Genomic DNA, 23,017 nt, shown 5'->3' with positions numbered 1-23,017 from the left:
AGGTTGGGCCCCCAGCTGCTAAGCTTTTCCTCTTTCTCGCAGTGTCGTGGTGATTCACCAAGGTTGCTCTCAAACCTCGGGCCAATCCTGCTGTGCTTAACTGGGTAACGTTGGGAATGGTGTTCAGGCCGGGGAAAGGCCATACTAGACTCGCGCTCGGCGACGGGTCACATTCTTGGTTGGTGAATGCATCTGTTTGTTTTTGGTCTCCCAGAGTGTTCCCCAGTAGCGTTACACAAACAAATGCTAGTTTATTTGCAGGAAGAGGCCTGATTGCATGTATGCTCCTGGAGGTTTACACATCTGGGCTATGGGTGGAGTGACGCCCGCCATGTGAAAAAGGCTGGAATGCTATTTTTTGGAGGATTTGGTGCCTCTGGTATTGCTGTCTTAAAAAAATTAAATTAAAAAAAATCACACTGAGACCGTCTGAGCTTGCGCGCTAGCCCGCAGACCTTCAAACAGAGTCAGGGAGTCTAGAGGAACAAATTGCTACCATATGTTTGGAGGATGTTGGACCCAGTGTATATTCGTGTCCTGACTTTTAAAACAAGACAGGCAAGTTGGTGACTCCCAACTTGTGCTTCTCTACATCTGTGTCTAACTTACTACTTTTTTGTCTAACTTACCCCTTCATTATCACTTGTATGAACCATCTCCAAATTGTAGTTTGTTGTGGGTCTTAAAGGTCACAGAACAGAGAGGGAGCATTCCAATAGATCTTATCTTAACAGCGATGCTTTTGTCAGAAGCTTGCTCTCCTGCTGGGCTGTAAATTCCAGAAGTAACTCTGAATCCTGGCTTGTTGATGGAAGAATGCCTCCGTGATCCCAGGCAGATTACCTCTGCGCGCTGTGTGCTGGGCTGGTGAGCCCTTCATTTCTAGAGGGTTTTTTCAGCTGGGATTCCGTTCTCTCTCGCTGGGTTTTGGGGCTTTGGCCTTGCTCAATGTTCTTCTTTGTGTCAGCAGATTTGTACTAAAACAAAGTTCTAGATGCAGGAGTCAAAAAGGAGGGGGCGTACTGCAGCAAAACACATGGCAGATGTCAAAGCTGGCAGTCACAGTGGAGGCTACATGTGGGGGTTTATTGAGCAGTCTTAGGTGATAAATGCGTCTTTCGTGTACCAAACTGTTCAGCCCTCGCCATTTAAGGTGTGAAATGGGCAATGCCATGGTTACACCTTGATGTTGCTTTTAGTTCGCTGTTGATGCCTCTGTTGCTTACAGTGGGCCCATGCTGTTCCTCTGTGTAGTGTACTGTAAGCAACACAATCCTTTAATTCTCCATGTTTTGAAACTTCACATCCATTTCCGTTTGACTTTTGTTTTCTATAGCCTACCTTTGCAGTGCTACTTTTGGTTTATTGTGCTACCTTTGCGTTATCGTCATGATAAATTACACCTTAAGACAGTTAGCTTTGCTCATATTCAAACAGATTGTGTGCTTTACTGATTGTAACAATCTTTTTAGCTGGTTCAGGGTGATGGTTATAAACATGTTCTCGAATGCTAGCAACTCTTAATGCTGTGGTATCCTAGTTGCCCTGCAAATTAAGCAAATGGCCCAACAACACAGAACTTGCTAGTTGTCTACAACAATCCGTCAGGGAGAGGAAAAGTATGAGGACGACGGCGGAAGAAGAGGACGAGGAGGAGGACAAGGAGGATGATGATGACGACAAAAAGGAGAGAGTGTGTGGGTTGGAGGCCGCAGCTCAGTGTGGCTGGGTATTCTTATGCTAATCAACTCCCAGGATGAGGCGCAAAGCAGCCAAGCAAACAATAGCAGTGGAGCCAGAAAGTCTGCCCTGCAGTCTAGCAGGCCTTGAAAGGCATGTCGGGCCGACACTGGGAGAAGGCTGCCTGCAGCACGGAGAGGGCTGCCTGCAAGGAGGGCCCAGGGATCCGGGCCAAGGCAGGGAGAAAGAGGGGGGGGGAGAGAGAGAGGAGACGGATGATATACCACACTTTCACTTTAGAGGCAGCAACAGGGCTGCAGTGAGGAGCTGTCCAGGGCTGTGTGAGAGAATGAGAGACTTGTTAGTGCCTCATTCTCCTCATTTACAGCCCCCATGTCTCTACCCTTTCCGTTCACAAGGCCCTCATTTACTTCAGACTTTTTAGAGGGCTACATTTCACTCCACTGGAAAAAGCCACCGTTATTAGTCAATTTATTTTTCAAACTTGAGTTGGAAATAGTCAATCAGGCAGCTTTGTTTTTATTTAGACTGTAGCCATCCCGAGCGGGAAGTGCAGATGCATTAAGCTCGGTTATTGATGTCTGGTCTTCTCTGCAGCCATCTAGAGAAGGAAGTGGAGAGACATTAGGGGTAGATTATTGATGTCTGTGACCCCCAGCACAGAGGAGAGGGATCCAATTCCAGGGTCATTTTACACAGCTTTATTACCAACGTCTGTTATTTCTAAACTAGATCTGGGTTCAAGGCTGGATACATATCCTGGGATGAAAGAGAACAATCCTATGATTGTATTTATGGTTTGTGAAATATTGGTTTGAATCTAGTCTCTTCAACAGGGTCAGATCAGTCACTCATCCTGGAACATGGCCCTACCATAGAACAATTTGCAGCAATTTCCCCCGGGTTTCTAGATGTTTTGATTCCAGTCATGGGAACGTGTCCTGTAAAGACGTTGACAATGTCTTCATCATTTCTATCACTATACACTCACCGGCCACTTTATTAGGTACACCTTGCTAGTACCGGGTTTGACCCCCTTTTGCCTTCAGAACTGCCTTAATTCTTTGTGGCATAGATTCAACAAGGTGCTGGAAACATTCCTCAGAGATTTTAATCCATATTGACATGATAGCATCACGCAGTTGGTGCAGATTTGTCGGCTGCACATCCATGATGCGAATCTCCCGTTCCACCACATCCCAAAGGTGCTCTATTGGATTGAGATCTGGTGACTGTGGAGGCCATTGGAGTACAGTGAACTCATTGTCATGTTCAAGAAACCAGTTTGAGATAATGTGAGCTTTGTGACATGGCGCGTTATCCTGCTGGAAGTAGCCATCAGAAGATGGGTACACCGTGGTCATAAAGGGATGGATATGGTCAGCAACAATACTCAGGTAGGCTGTGGCGTTTAAACGATGCTCAATTGGTACTAAGAGGCCCAAAGTGTGCCAAGAAAATATCCCCCACGACATTACACCACCACCAGCCTGAACCGTTGATACAAGGCAGGATGGATCCATGCTTTCATGTTGTTTACGCCAAATTCTGACCCTACCCATCTGAATGTCGCAGCAGAAATCGAGACTCATCAGACCAGGCAACGACTGCTCACTGGATATTTTCATTTTTTCTGACCATTGTCTGTAAACCCTAGAGATGGTTGTGCGTGAAAATCCCAGTAGATGAGCAGTTTCTGAAATACTCAGACCAGCCCGTCTGGCACCAACAACCATGCCACGTTCAAAGTCACTAAAATCACCTTTCTTCCCCATTCTGATGCTCGGTTTGAACTTCAGCAGGTCGTCTTGACCATGTCTACATTCCTAAATGCATTGAGTTGCAGCCATGTGATTGGCTGATTAGATATTTGCGTTAAAGAGCAGTTGAACAGGTGTACCTAATAAAATGGCCGGTGAGTGTATGTTACTTCACCAACATCAACCCAGTCAGCCTCAAGTGCTCCCAGACAAGAAGGGATTTGTTTTTTTACTCCTGGTTGTGACAAGTCCCAACACGACCTTGCAGAGTGGTCCTGGGATGTCTGTGCTGTGCGTTGAAAGTTACCTGATACCACAGCCCTAGAGGAGGGGACCAGCTTTGCAGCCCTCAAGCCTGATCGCAGTCTTCCAGGGCACTCTCTTTTATCAATAGTTGGACTTGCTCCATAGTATGTGCTTTCAAGCACTTTTTGTCCGTTTGATCCTAGGGTTGGGCTGGTATTTGATATTATCGAATATGGTTATATTGTTCTCTAGACTTAGAGAACTTTAAAAACTGCAACTTTGAAAGTGCAGGGTCCTGCTCACAAGGCAAAGCATATCTCGCAATGAAAACATGTTTCTTCTTTTCACCAGACTATTTACAACGCCAGCCATATACTCAATGTGTCTGTAACAGGTTCCGTGACACAGAGGCGGAGTCGATGTGGTGTGGTCTGGGAAAATCCCGTTTATTTTATAAAATGTTCTCAAAGTTCGTAAAACCCAAACACTCGGCGACTTTCCAATCGCCCTCCTTCCTCCTCGAACGCCGAGACACACATATTAAACCATCTAGTCAACGAGGCTTCATTTGCAACAGGTGTGCAAGGAGCCTCGCCGACGTCACCCTGGCCACGGTCCTGTAGCTCCCTCCGCAGGCCGAACGCTGCATGTCCCCCCACAGTGTCTTTCACTTATGCTAGCATGTCTCTACCACACTTCAACAATGAATGATATTATTGTATATCATGTTATTTTTGGAAGTAATACTTTGGATATGAAAATGTGGATATCGCTCAACCCTAGTTCATTCTTTACCAGTCATTGATTTTTGTTCTTTGGGGTTCTTCCAGTCTCAGTGAAAAGCCTGCAACTACACTTTATCTGCTGTTTTTGTGTAGTTGAATGTGGCAGCTGCAATAGTATGTCTCCATGTCAATCATTGGCTGAAGTTGTGTGTGCCCTGATCGTCTCTTGTTTAAAAAGGTCTGTGCGTGTGTGTCAGGGGTGATGGAGACGGCTCCCCGGCTTGGGGGCTCACAAAAGCTCTTTCTTTGCATGACCCATCTTGCCTCTACCTGATAGAGCCTGACACTTGTATATCATCTCCACAACACAATGTTATTGTAATGGAAGGGAGAGTGCTTATAATAAACAATTACTGTTCACTTACTAACTTTGGTATGCACAAATATGCAGTATCCATGGAAGTAATGCAAAACTCTTACTCAGTAAAAAATAGAGAGCAACAGTTCACTCGAAATTCGCTCTCTCGCTCCTGCTGCTCTCCCTCTTTAAAGGTGCCTGGTTGGCTGTCTTGTCCCCCAGCCTTGAGGAGGCCCTCTTTATTCCCTCATTACCCAGTCAGGGATGTGTGAAAAGTGGGGCACAGGTCGGGGCTCTTTGTCCCCCTCGGGCAAATCAAAAGTGACGGACACCGGCCTGCTCCGCCACTAATTTGCCCCCCACCCCTCGGGATGGGCCCACTAATTGCAGCGAGACACATAGGCCTACAAGGGAACAGACACATCTCGTTATTAACGCTGGACGGGGCCAACACCGGTAATTGCGGAACATCCTTCAACAACTAATTTGGGCATGTTTAGCCATTCAAGAGTAGCGCCAGCCTGACAGGGGTCGCAGGGTCAGGCCCACAAAAAAACAAGAGGGCAAAGATGGACAGCACACACAAAATATTAGAAGGAGAACAAAAAAAAAGAATGGTTCTTCTGGAGTGCAGTTTTGCCTTCTTTGGGGTTTCTCATCCACGGGTGTTTGTCTCACCCCGCATTTTCGTTAGCTATTAAAGCGAGAGAGAGAGCTCCTCCTTGCCCGGTTCACATTATCCTCCTTTGACTACTAAAGTTTCAGGTTAGAAGACAGTGGGGGGGGGTCACAGTCCTAAAGCCCTCTCATTTACGCTGGTCCCTGCACACACACCCTGGATCATTCATTTGATGCCACAGCCCATATGGTCATGGTGGAATCATATTTTGAAATGGTAGAGGACTATTGCCAGTAAAAAGTTTGAAAATGCACCTTTTTAAAAGAGTCTTCTACCAAATTCTACCACATCCTGTCAAAGTTTTTCATCTGCTGTGTTTGTGGCAGCAGCTGATGTGATCAGTGGGAACATTTTATTGTCAGTGAAATTTTGTACGGGCACAAACACATTGAATAAGATGGGCTCTGTTTCTCCCTTGCGATTTGTCTTATGTGACTGGGGGCACTGGAAACAAACAAAGGTTCCACTGGGGAATTAGTTTTTTTAGAGTGTGTTATCCTTATGGTTGTGTTGCTTGTTCTCAGTGCTATTCGAGAGAAGCAGTGATGCCCCATCTCCATTGTCCTCTTTATCCTCCACAGTCCGGAATGTTTGCTCCCAAGTTGTGCTTAATTGCTCAGCAAAACTGATAACATACAGCTGAAGACTCACAAAGACAATGGGGTTTTGCTGTCATGCCCAGTGCCCATCACAACATCACTATGCAATGGTCTCCCACTCTCTGTAGTGACACATGCAAGCATTTTTGTTTTAACCCTCTAGCCCCCAATAAAATTCTAGAATGCTGCTGTAGATTACTGAGAATTCCCAGTTAATGCTATTTTATCACACATTCTAAACATCAGTATAGCGATAAAACAAAGGAAAATGGACCATTCAAGTTTGTTCAGTTTTAAAGACCACAATCTTCTCTTTAATATGACACCAAGTCCATGGCAGAATGATGTATATGTATTTGTATATTATATTTATATTGACTCTCTCTGCTTTAATTCAATGGCACTTCTTATTTCTTATTAGGGGGCGGCAGCCTGGAGGTTAGAGAGGCCGGCCAGCAATCGGAAGGGTTACTGGCATCATATCCAGGTGCCTACCACTGCCGTTGTGCCCTTGAGCAACTGCTCCAGGGGCGCCGGAATATGGCTGACCCTGTGCCCAGAGCCCAGAGCTCTGTTCTCCCTTGGTCTGTTGTCTCGGAGGTGCAGTGCGTGTGTCTGGGGCTGGGGGGGGGTGTGTGTGTGCAAAGATTACCACATTCCAACAATTGATGAGAATTGATTGCATGGCCAATAAACAGTCTTTGTCTTTATTCAAATGTTATGAATGTTTACAGATTGAAGGCATCAGAGTAGAGCCACAGTTATCTAGCTATCTACCTATATTTTATCATGACAGTATGGTTATGGTAAGAGACGCAGAGGGGGTGAGTCGTTGAATGACACCTGCACCATCTCAGCACAAAAGTTGAACGCTCACTGTTTCAGCAAAGTAGTTTTTCCTGAATAGTAATTAAAAGTGAGCCTTCTAAGCAAAACATATTTTACATTTAATTTGAGTGAACTTCTCAGTCAAACTATATGGAGAGAATCACTCCAACTCGAGATTATGGCTCTCATATGCGAGCCTGACTGCGGTGCTCTCCGCCCCCCAAAACCCTTTTCGGCTATGATGACGAGACAGGTCTTGCTATTGATAGCGAAGTTGAAAGTAGTCCGTCCCAAAACATTTCAAATCACAGTCACAAAGACAAGTTGAGGTAACTTCCTTCGCAAAACTTATATGGTGAGAAATCGCTGCAACTTGAGAGCTTATAGCATTCATATGCGAGCCCCACGACGGAGCTTGGTGATCTCTTCCACCCCGAAAACCGCGCTCCCTCTTCAGGTATGATGAAGAGACAGGTCCCGCTAAATGGCAACCCTGAGGGGTCTTTCCATAAGAGATCAAACATATCACAACTGAGGCTTAGGCTATCTATTCACAAACTTTCACTCACAAGGTCATCATCACTTTCCATGTTGAAAGAGACAGAATTAGTCTCACTCTCATAGCACAGTCGGGCTGCGTCCTCCAAGCTGGACAGACGAGGATGCTTCGGCGCAGACATTTGTGACGACAGTGAGGAAAAACTACAAAATGTTTAATGACAACGTGAACATTTTCTGGTTCCGATTGTACAGTGACAACCTTGCGTGTACTATTGTTGTTAGATAGTTAGTTCATTTTCAGTTCTTGATACATTTAATAGAGTTAGAAAATCAAGGCCGTCTGCGGGCGCTCTAAAATATAGAACGGGCGTCAACGGCCGCTATGGGGTCTAGAGGGTTAACTCGCTGAATTATTTTCTGCTGCTTCAGTTCTCATCATCCTTTTTCTGTTCTCTTATTTCCAGGGTTGTGGACCGAGGTACCCTGTGAGAAGGAAGATCTGTGATTTTTATTTGTGCCATCACACCCATCAAGTGTGATTAGACCCAGCCTTCTCTCCCTGCCCCGTACATGTCAACCTGGTCCCAGTCTCCCATTGGGTTCACCTTTCCAGGGCTGCTGAAACAGGAAGAGACAGGACTAGGCCCACCCTCAGAGGCCACCACAACAGTGACCAGCAGGCCTCTCCCAACGACACCAGTCAAGTCTGTGGAAGGCACAGGATGACAGGCCTGCCTTTCTACATGGCCACTGTCGGAGCCTGCATCCTACTGGCGCTCAGAGCTGAAGGTAAGACTCACTGGCTTGTCTGTTTCAGCCTATTTTTTGTATCAGTGCCATCTTTTACCCATCCCTCGCTGCCTCTCTCTGGTAGTTGGGACACTTTATTTGCAGTTTTGGAGCAAAGTTCAGGGGTCACACTTCACATTAAGTTTCCCCAATACCTGAGTAGTAACTCAAATGTTATTTACATGCAGTTGTACACATGAATAATTGTTTGTGATTGCATAATCAGAGTTTAATGGTTTGCCTTACACTAGTGGAACTCCTTATTCCATGTCTGTGATAACACAAACCACTTAATCTAAAGTGTAAGTGTTACCAGTTAGGCTCTTTATTTGTTTGTGAGGATTACTGACTTGGCAATCCTGCTTGTTTGGTGGTGGTTGTTTTTTCAGGATTTACAACAAATCTCAATTTTAAGGCAATTATTTTTGAAGTTTGCTTATTGTTAAGTAAGTTAGTATGATTATCAGTGAATTTAAACTCACAACTTAACTAGGATGCCTACCATACCATTCATTTTCATCTCTTCATCTCTCTACAAAAGGGGACATCAAGACAGAAGAGAATGATAAACCTGATGGTCAATAGAACTGTTAAAGCACTCATCTGTCAATTTATGTTATGAGATATTTGCCCTTGTTTAACCCCCCCCCCATGTGACCGACCTGACATATGACGAGGTTGTTATCTTAAGCCATTGTAATGGCCGTGATTAGAGGGAATTACTTTGTAACTCGGGTGCCTTTTGAAATGCATGGACAAAGGATAGGCCTACCTATTACAAGAGTAACATGTCCTTGCCACTGCACGAAATGGATGCTGCAGTGGGATCTAAGTGAGATTAGACCATGTTCAATGTCATGTCCCATGATAAAGTTGCAAGACTTACACAGCCCTGCATTTCTGCGTGCTTGCTGCTACACTATATTCTGTTCTGTGACGTTATACACAGGCCTAGAGTACTGTCACACTGGATAATTCCCCCTGTTAATTAGATACCAAACATGTTTATGTTTATAGAGCCATGTTTGATGTTGTGGGGGATATGGAACAATCTTTATGTGCTACATGGGACCAAGTAAAAGGGCCTCCCTCTGCTGCCTACGCCTACTGTCACTCTCATCTGCCTGGGCCTGGAGAGTGACTCACCCAATGCCCATAAAGCCAACCCAGGCCATAAAGACGCAGCTCTCAGGCTTGTAAAAGGTTAGCTTTAACCACCCAATGAGATGTGAAGGCAAATGCCAGACACTGCAAGCAGAGCCTTTGAGCATACACACACAAACCAGGCTGGTCGAAGTGTTAAGGACAATGATTGATTTAAACTAAAGCCCTGAGGCTGGGTTCTGAAGTTATGACCCATAGTTATCAGAGAGCATTCCATATTTTGGTGTGATTCTCCCGTGTCTGTACTGTGAGTGAAATAGTATTTCTGCCTTATCACAGCTGTATTCAGAGCCAGGGTTTCCACTCAAACCCCCTCAGCGGCTCAGTCATTGATGGCCATGACCCCTGCCGAGGAACCCCCCACGCCCCCACCCCTCACTACAGGAAGCCGTTGGACTGATTGTTCCTTTTTGCACATTAACCATTTCCTCTATAGCACTGTCAAGAGTCGCTACAGGCCAGAAAACACTCCAAACTTTCATTGTTTTCTGCTGTGCCTGGGCCTGCTGTGTTAGCTTATGAATGCTCTTGTAACCAATTAAAATTCCACTTTTGTCTCACCCAGGGTAAAAGGTGCATGTTTTATAGGTCTAGCTTTTTATTTGCTGCTGTTTTAAATGTGTGAAGTTTTAAGACTGCTTTCATTTCCTCTGTTTGTATGCAGGTATGACTCACCTCCATAGTGGTCCACTGTGGGTAGCACAACTAGTCATAAAACTGAGCTGCAATGGCCTGTGCTGCTGGCCTTTTTAAGAGCCCCTGCATTCCATTGCCTATAGATGGAGTGGCTTGTTAGTGCGGAATGTGCTGGCCCTTTAAGAGTTGCAGCATGTGGCTGACTGGAGTTGGAGAGGCTCATTACTGGGGGTGCTCTGCCAGACCTCAGACTCCACCATGACTGAATTAAGCACACATGTAGAGGCAGAGGGCAGCAGCCATTTCCAGCCCCACTGACAGCTGCTTACTCCTCATCAATCATGGCCCCCAGCCAATCACAGCCCTCCTAATCTGGGTGGGCTGGGTGAAAGGAGAGGTACTCGGTGTCTTCACTAGCAACACTGGCCAAATGGAAACAAAAAGGCCTTGAGGCTCTGTGGGGCTTAATGGCGAAAATCTTGTATTCTCAACATTCCGTTTTTCTGTAGACGAGTGTAGAGAAAGGCCTTTAGAAGCCCATTGAGCCCCCAGTGACTGCAATAGGAATTTGTAAGATTTGAATGTGCTTACTCAGGACTATCAAAGAGACTTTCACAATCTCAACCAAGCTCACAATAACCTCCTGAATCTCTTACCCCATCACTCAAACATGACTAAAGCCTCGGGGTTGTGCAGTGAGACTGAGCACAGCTCGAGGAGGAGAGCTCTACTACCCTTAGCCCTGGGGCCAGGTCTGTTTGATCCAGTTCCAGTCTGCGGTGTCTTATACGTTTCCACACTGCCTCCCAACACCACTCCATGCCAATCTGACATTGCCGAGGGACAACCCATCTTAAACTGGGCCCAGAGCCATGCCACCACTTAAGTGTACTTTGTTAGCAGAACAATTTCTATATTATTCAGATTAAATCTCCTGTGTGTAGTATCAATGGCAAGAGGTCTAGCCTATCTGCCTCCTTTTCAGCTTTGTGTGTGCGTGCCTGCTCATGACAGAGACCGGGAGTCTATTCCCACCCTCAAGAGAGTGTTAGTCCAAGTGCTTGGTTGGAACTCTGGAGTCCTACAATCTCTGTGTTCTTTTCCCCTTGGCTGATAGGGGGCCGACTTCAAAGCGCCTGGTTCACAGCTTCTGAGGCCGACCCTGCTATCTCACTGGGTAATGTCTTAAGCTTTAGGCCCTATTTGACTAATTTCCATTTGCCTAAAAACCATACCCAAACTAAACTGCTTATAACATTAGAAATATGATGATCAGATGCAAAAGCAGGATGCCATTTGATAAGTAACACCTTGAGGTTTGTGTGGATATGCTCCGATCATGGTTCAGAATAACAAACTACACATTACAAGGAGACACAGTGCAAATAAAATAGCCGTCTTCCATAGAACATTGACACGTCTACTATAAGTCACAAGAGCTGAAAACATTTCACAGTGCCTCAATAACATAAAATAAAAATAATTGTGTTGCTACTGCTAACAAAACAGAAGTTATAAGGCTTTTTGTGAGTGGTTCCCTTGAAACCTCTCCAGGTGTTCTGAAATCTGAAGTGTCCAAATGCCTTCCTTTCTTTTAGAACCAGATCAGAGAACATTATACAATCAATAAAACCTATAAATCCACCCATCCACTGTTGGCTGACTATCAAAAACAACAACTATATAAAATAAAGCACAGTAATATGAACAAAAATCTCCTGATCGTCACCCCCCCCCCCCCCGGTCTCATTGGCTATTGGCCATACATATGAGGTCTGATCAAACACACAGAGCCCTGTATGGTGACTTATCACATGTTTGTTGTTTGAGCAAAATCAACATCTTGAGCTGTCGATTCACTTGACTTTCACAGAAAACAACACTGACCTGCTACTTATAACCAATAGACTGTCCTGTTTCTTTGTCTATGGCATTCTATTTGGGTTGTTTTTAATCCAATAGCATAAGTCCTTGGCATTCAATTACCTCTCTAAAACCAAAGCAGTTGGCAGTTTCAGATATTATTTAGCCAATATATGGATATTGATACAGAGGTTCTAGAATATGCTGAAGTAGTATGTAAATATAAAGCGTTCGAAAAAGTAGTAGCCTAATTAGTTTGCTGTTAGCTGATGCCAGTAAGCCAGTCATTCTCCAGACTGAGGAAAAAGTATAGTGAACAAAAAGTGCAAGAGGGAGAAGAAGGACAGTGTAGGGCCTTATTGTTACAATATGAAGGGTTGGCAAGGAAAAAAATATTGTTAATAACAGGATGTAGGGCTGCAACTAACAATTGTTTTGTTATCAATTAATCTGTTGATTAGTCTGAACGATTAATTTACAAAGAAAACATGCTTTTGAATGCAATGATATTGACATACATTTTCCAAATGCATTGAAGTGTGTGGGTAGTTGTAATGCCGTCTTTCAGTGGTTACATATTTTATGTTGAAATTGTACCTATTGATAATGACACATTTCATCATGACACAATCAATTGATTATAAGTCTATCTTATAAGAATAGAACACCCATTCGGCGTTTTTTGCGTTATGACAAAGCATTTATCATGACATGAATTGGAGGTGCTGCACTTTCGGAACGCAGATCACAGATTACTTGATGCGTGTAGGATGAATTTTGATAAACTGTGCACTACTCACATGGATATTGTTTGCTCTACTATACAGAGTATGAGACCTCCAAACATAGCTGCGTTACATAGCTAGATTACAGAAATGCTTGTTTTATAGGACAACTTCACTAGTCACGCAAACATACACCGTCATTGAATGGAGCACTTTCAACGTTGAATCAATTTTGTAGTCATTAAAACTTAGCAATAGCTGCCTAGCTTTATAGCCTGCCAGCTAGCATCACTAGTTGCCTTACAGTGCTGCACTGTCCTGGCTGTGCGTCAAGTTCCAGCATGGCTCCTGGATGGTTCCTTTTCAAGTGCTAGTGTATAGCAGTTGTACTGCTGTGGTATGCCATTTGGACGTTGCACAGCGAGCAAAGTACCATATATAGTTTTTGTATTCCTACACTTTAAACGCTCTGGGTCTGAGCTTTCTGGAGGAACCCTCCTCAGCACAGACGATGGACAGCAGTTTGCCTCCGCCATCTTCACAAGACAACGATGCATACGACTTGTCCTCCCTGGGGGGGAGGGAATAATAAAGTGTTGTATTTTATTATTGGTAGGGAGGGCGGGGGGGTGGGAGACTGTGATGGAATACAGACCAGAACCAGTGATATGTTGTTCAACTAAAACACATTGCAGTTTATTTAAAAAAATACAAGAAATTACATCTGCTCGATCATAATTATGCAAATTGATGAATTTATATACAATTTTACGCTTTTTTTCTTTTTTAATTCGGTAATGTAGGGTGTTAGGGGGTAGAGAGGTCTGAGCAGGAAAAGGTCTTTAGGGTACACCTGGGTCTTTCGTCTACGGTGGAAGATGGGTAGTGACTGCCATCCTGACAGTGGTGGGAAGCTCACCACTGGGACGCCAAGACAGAGAAGAGCCATGACTGAGCAGAGTGACCACTAAGTCCTCGTAGAGATGGCGGTGCCAAGCGGCCAGCAGAGGTGGAAGATGTCGTAGAATTTAAGCTATAATACTTTGAAATAAAATACCGTTAACCAGAGCTGTTGATTCATTGAAAGACTTTTCACGCAGAATATGTAGCCATTCAGGTTTGCAAAGCTGACCCCGTTATCTCCTCAGTCACCTGTCTTTATAGACTTCGCACAGGTTAACGCCTTCTATTCAACGTATTTCTGTTTCCTGTCTATATACACCAATAATATTCAAGATCTACATTTCGTCATCAAGGTGTGCGCAGCCCACCTGGCTGATCAGGCCTTGCTGACGCCCAGGCTGTTTTCAAAAGCCTTTTGTTCTGACAGTTTATGACTTTGTTTATTACTTAATTACCCTAACTTTCAATTACTCAATCCTGTTTTCTCCCGTTTTGATCCTTTGTTTTCTTCACCTATATCAAACCCCTCAATCTGACCTCACCCCTCTTGACTGCATTCTCCAAATGTTCTAGGACCATCTGTTTTCTTTTGATCTCTTCCCTAGGTGTGGGATTACAAACCCTTATTGTCTTTAAATTTACCATAAAGAACAGAGTGATCGGGCCAGGGTTTGGGGACTGACCATCGATTGCAGATAGGGAAGAGCTGTTCCCTTTACTGCTCTGTAGGCGAGCACCAGGGTCTTGAATCTGATGCGAGCTGCTACTGGGAGCCAGTTAATGGTACGGAGGAGGGAGGTGACATGGGAGAATTTGGGGAGATTGAACACCAGACGGGCTGCAGAGGTCTGATGGCGGAGGCAGGGAGCCTGGCCAGAAGTGAGTTGCAGTAGTCTAGTCGAGAGATGACAAGTGCCTGGATCAGGAGTTGCGCGGCTTCTCTTGTGAGGAATGGGCGTATCCTTCGAATGTTATAGAGGAAGAATCTAGAGGAGCGGGCCATCGCTGTGATGTTAGCGGCACAGGACAGTTGGTTGGCCAGCATCACCCCAAGACTCTTTGCTGTGTGGGAGGGGGACACAGTGGAGTTCTCTACCGTGATGGGGAAATCTTGGAGAGGGCAGGCTTTCCCAGGAAGGACGAGGAGTTTCGTCTTGTCAAGATTGAGCTTGAGGTGGTGACATCCGGGGGGGAGAGAGATAAGAAGTTGAATGTCATCAGCATAGCAGTGGCAATAGAAACCGTGTGAGGAAGTTACAGAGCCAAGAGGTTTGGTTTACAGAGAGAACAATAACAGTCCTAGGACAGAGCCCTGGGGGACACCAGTGGTGAGGGTGCGTGATGTGGACAGCGACCCTCTCCACGTCACCTGGTATGAGTGATCGGCCAGGTAGGATACAAACCAGGAGAGTGCAAAGACTGAGATGCCCAGCTCTGAGAGGGTGGAGATCAAAACCTTTTAAATTACAGTATATTCTTAACAAAGACAAAATCATTTATAGCTCACTATAATATAGGTACAGCTGATCCTCTTATTGTGTGGGACACTTTCAAATGTGCCTTCATTCAGTTCAATACTCATCATTGAAATAAAAACAATTCTGGTTAAAAGAGATTAAACTAATAACAGAAATAGAGAAACTAACAGGACAAGTGGATGCAGATGACAACTGTAGTATAGAAAACAGAACAACTTAGAAAACAAGCAAAAAGAACTGGAGGAACTTATTCAAGAACGACCAAATATAGTATATTACAAAAATAAAACGAATTGGATGGAAAATTGTGAAAAATTAAAGATTGTTCTTCAACCTTCAATACAGAAATGAGACCAAAAAGAATATACAAAAACGAATTACAAATTACCGAACAAACCATGCATCACTGAATGATATTCTTAAAGCGCAGTATTTAAAGTGCATGTTTTCTTTTCAGTCTCCTCCAACTCCCCTCAATGATGAGCATTGCAATGACTAATTTCCTAAAGATAATGTAAAATGATCATCAGTACACATTTTTTTTTGTGAAAGTCAAATTACTGAAGATGAACTTAATATTTTCAGACAAGAAAAAACCCTGGTGATGGATATACTTGAAGTATATCAAACCTTTTTTCAGATACTGAAAGTACCATTACTGCCAAGTTTGAACTATTCCTCCAAAAACTGCAATCTATCCGATAAACAGCAAAAAGGTCTGATCTTGTCATTACTGAAACAGGACCCGGTGGTCAGAAAAAGACCCAGTCTATTTGAAAAACTGGAGGCCCCTTACCCTACAATTTTGTGATGCAAAATGTATAGCACACAGAATTAAGAAGGTCTAACCAGACATTATCCATCATGGTCAGACAATTTGCCTTGACTTCTTTAATTTTGGAGAATTAAATGGGTTAAAGTTATGTATAGCAACCCCAGGTGTAAAATAATGAATAAAGGATACTTCTCAGAGTTTTGAACTGTCTAGAGGTGTTAAACAAGGTTGTCTGTTGTCACCATATTTGTTTGTAATGGCCATTGAAATTCTAGCAACAAAACTCAGATCCAATAATATGATCAAGGGGTGAGATATTCAGTGTGCTTGAACACAAAAGTGTCAATGTATGCGGATGATCTATATAATGAATATGGGGGGTTGAAACTATTAAATATCAAAGCAATGAACCTCTCCCTAAAAGCTTCAATCATTCAAAAACTATACTTACACCCAAACAGGTTCTCTAGCAGATTACTAAGAGAAGCTCATCCTCGATTTAAAAATGGCCTTTTTGCTTTCATACAGATTACAACATCTCATTTTCAGTATGTTGGAAGTGAAATACTGTACAAAGTATCACCCTTCTTAAAACAAGCCATACAAAGATGGTTACAATTTAAATGTTATCCTTCAGAACAGTCAGATCAAATATTACAGCCAATCTGGTTGAATTCAAATATACTTTTATACTTTTAAACGTTAATGGGAAAAAAGAACACAGAATCATTTTCATCAATGATATTATGAAGGAAGGAAATATTATGTGTCTCAAACAACTTTTAAAATAATATGGGACAGTATGCTCAATCCAAAATTACAACCAACTGAGCTGTGCCACAAAAGTGGAAGAGGGAACTTGGACAAGGAGGTAAGGATTTAGTTTGTCTGCCTCACATAAAAAAAATCACAAATGGCTGAAAAAGATTAATATAAGTAGATCAGTATACCAGTTTCATTTAAGGTTAAAAAAAAAACACAGACCGGTGCGCCATATAGAATACTGGGAAGAAATATTCGACGTTCCTATTCCATGGCATCAGGTTCATGAATCAATATATAAAACAACTAACTCATAAGTATGCTTTTTTCACCTTAAAATATACAATTATTGCAACCAAAAGAATGCTCACTATATGGGGCATTGAACAGTCGGCACTATGCAGATTTTGTAGGAGGAAACCGAGGCAATAGAACATCTGTTTTGGTATTGCCCCCTTGTCTGGCTTTTGGTCTAAGGTTCAGGAATGGCTGGCAAAAAAACCCAAAAAGCACTAGTGGGTGACTTAGTATCTGACGGACAATCATTAATCAACATAATCATACTCTTTGCAAAAGGATTAATTTTTAGCTTAAAATCTGTGCAGGCTCTGTATGAGACATCACAGCACGATTTAAAAATACAGTTAGGTCCATATATATTTGGACTGACACTTTGTTATTTTAGCTGTTTACCAAAAGTAGAAGTTCATGCTTATACAGTGGGGGAAATAATTATTTGATCCCCTGCTGATTTAGTTAGTTTGCCCGATTACAAAGAAATGAGCGGTCTATAATTGTTATGGTACTTTTATTTTAACAAATAGACACAGAATATCAACAAAAAAAGTCCAGAAAAACATATTATATAAAGTTATAAATTAATTAGCATTTGATCGAACGAAATAAGTATTTGATCCCCAAGCAAAACATGACTTAGTACTTGGTGGAGAAACCCTTGTTGGCAAGCACAGAAGTCAGACGTTTCTTGTAGTTGGTCACCAGGTTTGCACACATCTCAGGAGGGATTTTGGTCCACTCCTCTTTACAGATCCTCTCCAAATCCTGAAGGTTTCAAGGCTTTTGCTTGGCAACTCGAAGCTTCAGCTCCCTCCACAAATTTTCTATAGGATTAAGGTCTGGAGACTAGCTAGGCCACTCCATGACCTTAGTGTGCTTCTTCTTGAGCCACTCCTTTGTTGCCTTGGCCGTATGTTTTGGGTCATTGTCATGCTGGAAGACCCATCCACGAACCATCCTCAATGCTCTGGCTGAGGGAAGGAGGTTCTCGTCCAAGATCTTACGGTACATGGCCCCGTCCATTGGCCCCTCAATGCAGTGAAGTCGTCCTGTACCCTTAGCAGAGAAACAACCCCAAAGCATAATGTTTCCACCTCCGTGTTTGACGGTGGGGATGGTGTTCTTGGGATTGTAGCATTCAGCATTTCTCTCCCTCCAAACACGACGAGTCGAATTTATGCCAAAGAGTTCAATTTTGGTCTGATCTGACCACATCACCTTCTCCCAAGCCTTCTCTGAATCATTTAAGTGTTCATTGGCAAACTTCAGATGGGCCTGTACATGTGCCTTCTTGAGCAGGGGGACCTTGCGGGCACTGCAGGATTTCAATCCGTTACGGTGTAGTGTGTTACCAATGGTTTTCTTGGTGACTGTGGTCCCAGCTGCCTTGAGATCATTACCAAGCTCCTCCCGTGTAGTTCTGGGCTGATCCCTTACCCCACGTGGCGAGATCTTGCATGGAGCTCCAGGCCGAGGGCGATTGATGGTTATTTTGTATTTCTTCCATTTTCTAATAATTGCACCAACAGTTGTCTCCTTCTCACCAAGCTTCTTGCTGATGGTCTTGTAGCCCATTCCAGCCTTGTGCAGGTCTACAACTCTTACCCTGATGTCCTTTGAATGTTCTTTGGTCTTGCCCATGGTGGTGGAGAGGTTGGAATGGAAGAGATTGATTCTATTGACAGGTGTCTTTTTTATACCCATAACAAGCAGAGATTAGGAGTACTTTTCCTAAAGTGACAGGACTAATCTGTGTGCCTCATGGGCATATAACCGGGTCTGTATGAGCCAGAATTCTTGCTGGTTTGTAGGGGATCAAATACTTATTTCCTTCGATCAAATGCAAATCAATTTAGAACTTTATATAATGTGTTTTTTCTGGACTTCTTTGTTGATATTCTGTCTCTATTTGTTAAAATAAAAGTACCATAAAAATTATAGACCGCTCATTTCTTTGTAATCAGGCAAACTAACAAAATCAGCAGGGGATCAAATAATTATTTCCCCCACTGTATATGAATATGGGCTTAAAGTGCAGACTCTCGGCTTTAATTTGAGGGTATTCACATCCAAATTGGAGGAAGGGTTTAGGAATTACAGCTCTTTTTATATGTAGCCCCCTCTTTTTCAAGGGACCAAAAGTAATTGGACAATTGACTCAAAAGCTGTTTCATGGACATGTGTGGGCTATTCCTTCGTTATTTCTTTATCAATTAAGCAGGTAAAAGGTCTGAGTTGATTCCAAGTGTGGCATTTGCATTTGGAAGCTTTTGCTGTGAACTCACAACATGCGGTCAAATGAGCTCTCAATGCAAGTGAAACAGGCCATCCTTAGGCTGCAAAAACAAAAAAGAATCCCATCAGAGAGAGCGGCAATATTTGGAGTGGTCAAATCAACAGTTTGGTACATTCTAAGAAAAAGAACGCACTGGTGAGCTCGGCAACACAAAAAGGCCTGGACGTCCACTGAACAGTGGTGGATGATCACAGGATCCTTCACATGATAAAGAAAAGCCCCTTCACAACATCCAGCCAAGTGAAGAACACTCCAGGAGGTAGGCATGTCATTATCCATGTTTACCATAAAGAGAAGACTTCACGAGAGTAAATGCAGAGAGGGTTCACCACAAGGTGCAAACCATTCATAAGCCTCAAGAATACAAAGGCCAGATTAGACTTTGCCAAAAAACATCTAAAAAAGCCAGCCCACTTCTGGAACAGCATTTTTTGGACAGATGAAACTCAGATCAACCTGTGCCAGAATGATGGGAAGAAAAAAGTTTGGAGAAGGCTTGGAACGGCTCATGATCGGAATCATACCACATCTTCTGTAAAACACAGTGGCAGTGTGATGCCATGCATGGCTTCCAATGGCACTGGGTCACACATCATTATTGATGATGTGACAGAGGACAGAAGCAGCCGGATGAATTCTGAAGTGTTTAGGGATATACTGTCTGCTCAGATTCAGCCAAATTCAGCAAAGTTGATTGGACAGCGCTTCACAATTACAGATGGACAATGACCCAAAATATACTGCAAAAGCAACCCAGGAGTTTAAGGCAAAGAAGTGGAATATTCTGCAATAGCCGAGTCAATCACCTGATCTCAACCCGATCAAGCATGCATTTCACTTGCTGAAGACAAAACTAAAGGCAGAAAAACCCACAAACAAACTGAAGACAGCTGCAAAGTAAAGGCCTGTGATCAAAGGAGGAAACTCAGCATTTGGTGATGTCCATGGTTTCCAGACTTCAGGCAGTCATTGCCTGATTCTCAACAAAGTATTAAAAATGAACATTTTATTTATGATTGTTAATTTGTCTAAAATGTAATTTACATTTGAGCCCCTGAAAATAGGCGACTATCAAAATGGTTGCAATTCCTAAATGTTTTATTTGATATTTCTGTTCAACCCCTTGAATTGAAGCTGAAAGTCTGCACTTTCAATTGCATCTCCATTGTTTCATTTCAGATCCATGAAACTTGTGTCACTGTCCAAATATTTCCGGACCTAACTGAAAATGGCACAAGGACACCAAGAGAAGGTGGTATATCGAGAGAGGTGGGCTGGGAGCAGCTGAGGGGTGGAATTAAAAATAAATCTAAAGAACTGTACCAATTAAAATGCAAAATATCTTATGTACAACAGGAAAAATAACAAACATACCATAATGGACATAAATTACCATATTAAAAATAAGTGCATAAATAAGTACCTAGTTTATTGATTAAAATTGAAATACAAAAATAACTCGTGTACAGAAGTATTCAGACCCTTTGCTATTACACTCTTAAAATTAGCTAAAATGCAAAAATGTCATCATCAAATCACTCGAAGTTGAATTGAGTCCATCTTACATTTACATTTATGGCATTTAGCCAGACGCCTTTATCCAAAGCAAATTACAACAAATACATTTGATTAAGTAAGTGAATCAACTATCCAACAGACATCATAAGACAAAGTAATCAATGCTCATACCAGGGGCCATTGGCAGTCGTAATGCCAGAAGCCTTAATTTTTTTATTATTATTATTAACAGGAGAGAACTTGTACAGGGGGGTAGTGGGGGTGAAGAGGTCTCTAGGATATGGGGTAGGGTTAGTACAGGGGGGGGTAGTGGGGGTGAAGAGGTCTTTAGGAGGGACTGTTAAGATGTAGCCTGAAGAGATGGGTTTTCAATCTACGGCGGAAGATCGGTAGTGATTCTGCAGTCCTGACGGTAGTGGGAAGCTCGTTCCACCAGCGGGGCGCCAGGACAGTGAAAAGCCGTGACCGAGTGGCGCGGCTGCTGCATCCACGTAGAGGCGGCGGTGCCAGGTGGGCAGCCGAGGTGGAAGAGCGGAGTGATCGTGCAGGGGTTTGGCGGCTAACCATTGATTCTTAATGCAAGGATAGTAATTCATGTCATTTTGGAGTTAATGTCTTTGTTTTTATAGGGTCTCTGATTTTCATAGGAATCAATTACACACTGTGTGGATTAAGATGTCACTCCCAACGCAGCAAATTTCATAATTTTCTCTTGATCCTGACAAACTTCCCCAGTCCCTGCCAGTGACAAACATACCCATAACTTGATGCTGCTACCACTATTCTTCACACGAGAGATGGTGCGGAAACTGCATCGCATGTGCTGGATTTGCACCAAACTTAATGCTTTGTCGTGAAACCAAATAATCAAATTTCCAGCCACTTTCTTTGCTGCATCACTTGAATTCATTGTTGCAAACACAATTATGGATCTGAGAGATTATTTTCCATTAAGGGATTCTTTTTGGCCACTTGGTTTATAGACCAATTTTGTAGAGTGACTGAGATGATGATGTCCCATGTGCTTTTTCCTCTCCACCATTCAACTTTGTCGATTTTTGTAAGTCTCCCCAGGCCTCAGGGTCGCATTCATGAGCAGTTCTGTTCCTCTCCATTTGCTCAGTTTGTAATGACAACCTGATCCACACAGTGTGTAATTGATTCCTATGCAAATCAGAGACCCTATAAAAACAAAAAGATGAATTCTAAAATTACATTAACTATTATCCTTGCATTAAGATGGACTCAATTCAACTTAATGAGTGATTTGTTGATGACATTTTTGCATTTTAGCTAATTTTAACAGTGTCATAGCAAAGGGTCTGAATACTTATGTACATGAGGTATTTCAATTTTAATAAATTTTCTGAAATTTCTTAACCTGTTTTAGCTTTGTCATTCTGGGGTTATTGTGTGTGGATTGATGGCAAATTCTTTTTAATTCATTTTAAATTGAGTCTATTCCATAATCCTTGCATGCAATAACTGCCTGAAATCTGCGACCCCACCAGACCATCTTCTATGGTGATGCTCTGCCAGGCCTGTACTGCAGCCATCTTCAGTTGTTTGTTTTGAGGTCTTTTTGCCTAAAATCTTATCAGGAAATGAAATGCAGTGTCTGACACATTCATGCTGACCTCCTGGAGAGTGTTCCTGATCTGTGGGACAGTTGTCTTAGGGGTTTTCTTAATTATGGTGAGCATTCTTCGGTCATCCACTGTCTGCCTTGGCCTACCAGCCCATTTGCAATTGCTGGGCTCACCAGTGTTTTTTTCTCTTGTGTTGATGTTCCAAACTGTTGATTTTGGCAAGCCTAAAGTTTTGCCTATGTTTCTGAGTTTTTGCTCTGATTTTCCAGCCTAATAATGGCTACCTTGACTTTCATTGACACCTCTTTGGTCCTCATGTTGAGCCTAGAATCAGTAGTAGACATTGACAGCTCTCTTGATGTAAGTGTTGTAATTTCTGAATGGTAAAACCAATATGTACACAAATACCATAAAATAAAAGCTGAGAATCTCTACTTCAACCTCCATAGTAATTGTTTTGATTTAAAATCCAAACTTGTGTAGAGCCAAAAGAAGAGCAGGGCACTGTATATTGTGATTACAGAAGGGAGAATATTGGGGCACTCAGTGTCGCCGAAGGCGAGATTAGTATGGCCTTTTCCCGGCCTAAACACCATTCCCAACGTTACCCAGTTAAGCACAGCAGGATTGGCCCGAGGTTTGAGAGCAACCTTGGTGAATCACCAAGGTGAATCATCAGCTGGGGGCCCAACCTGACGAGGGACACCGCGGCTGCGGATGTTCCTGAAACACATTTTATCTTTGATCTATCCTTCAAATAGGTGCAACTGCATAACTGCTTATGAATGATAAGTTGATTAAAATAGGTGTAAACTGTATTACTGC

The 23,017-nt window shown here is 43.0% G+C and overlaps 1 protein-coding gene across 1 annotated transcript in view; it reads left to right on the top strand.

The window, feature by feature from the left end:
* LOC310823872 (bone morphogenetic protein receptor type-1A-like) overlaps positions 1 to 23,017 on the top strand; it is a 74,600-nt gene that overhangs the window by 30,848 nt on the left and 20,735 nt on the right. The window contains exon 3 of the mRNA XM_083696755.1: positions 7,862 to 8,186. Within this exon, the coding sequence (XP_083552881.1) occupies positions 8,120 to 8,186 (67 nt within the window). The 5' untranslated portion in view covers positions 7,862 to 8,119. The remainder of the gene's footprint in view (positions 1 to 7,861; positions 8,187 to 23,017) is intronic.

Source organism: Argentina silus (genome assembly GCF_951799395.1).
Source record: "Argentina silus genome assembly, chromosome: Y".
Taxonomy (NCBI): Eukaryota; Metazoa; Chordata; class Actinopteri; order Argentiniformes; family Argentinidae; genus Argentina; species Argentina silus.
This window is presented reverse-complemented; position numbering and strand designations above follow the sequence as displayed.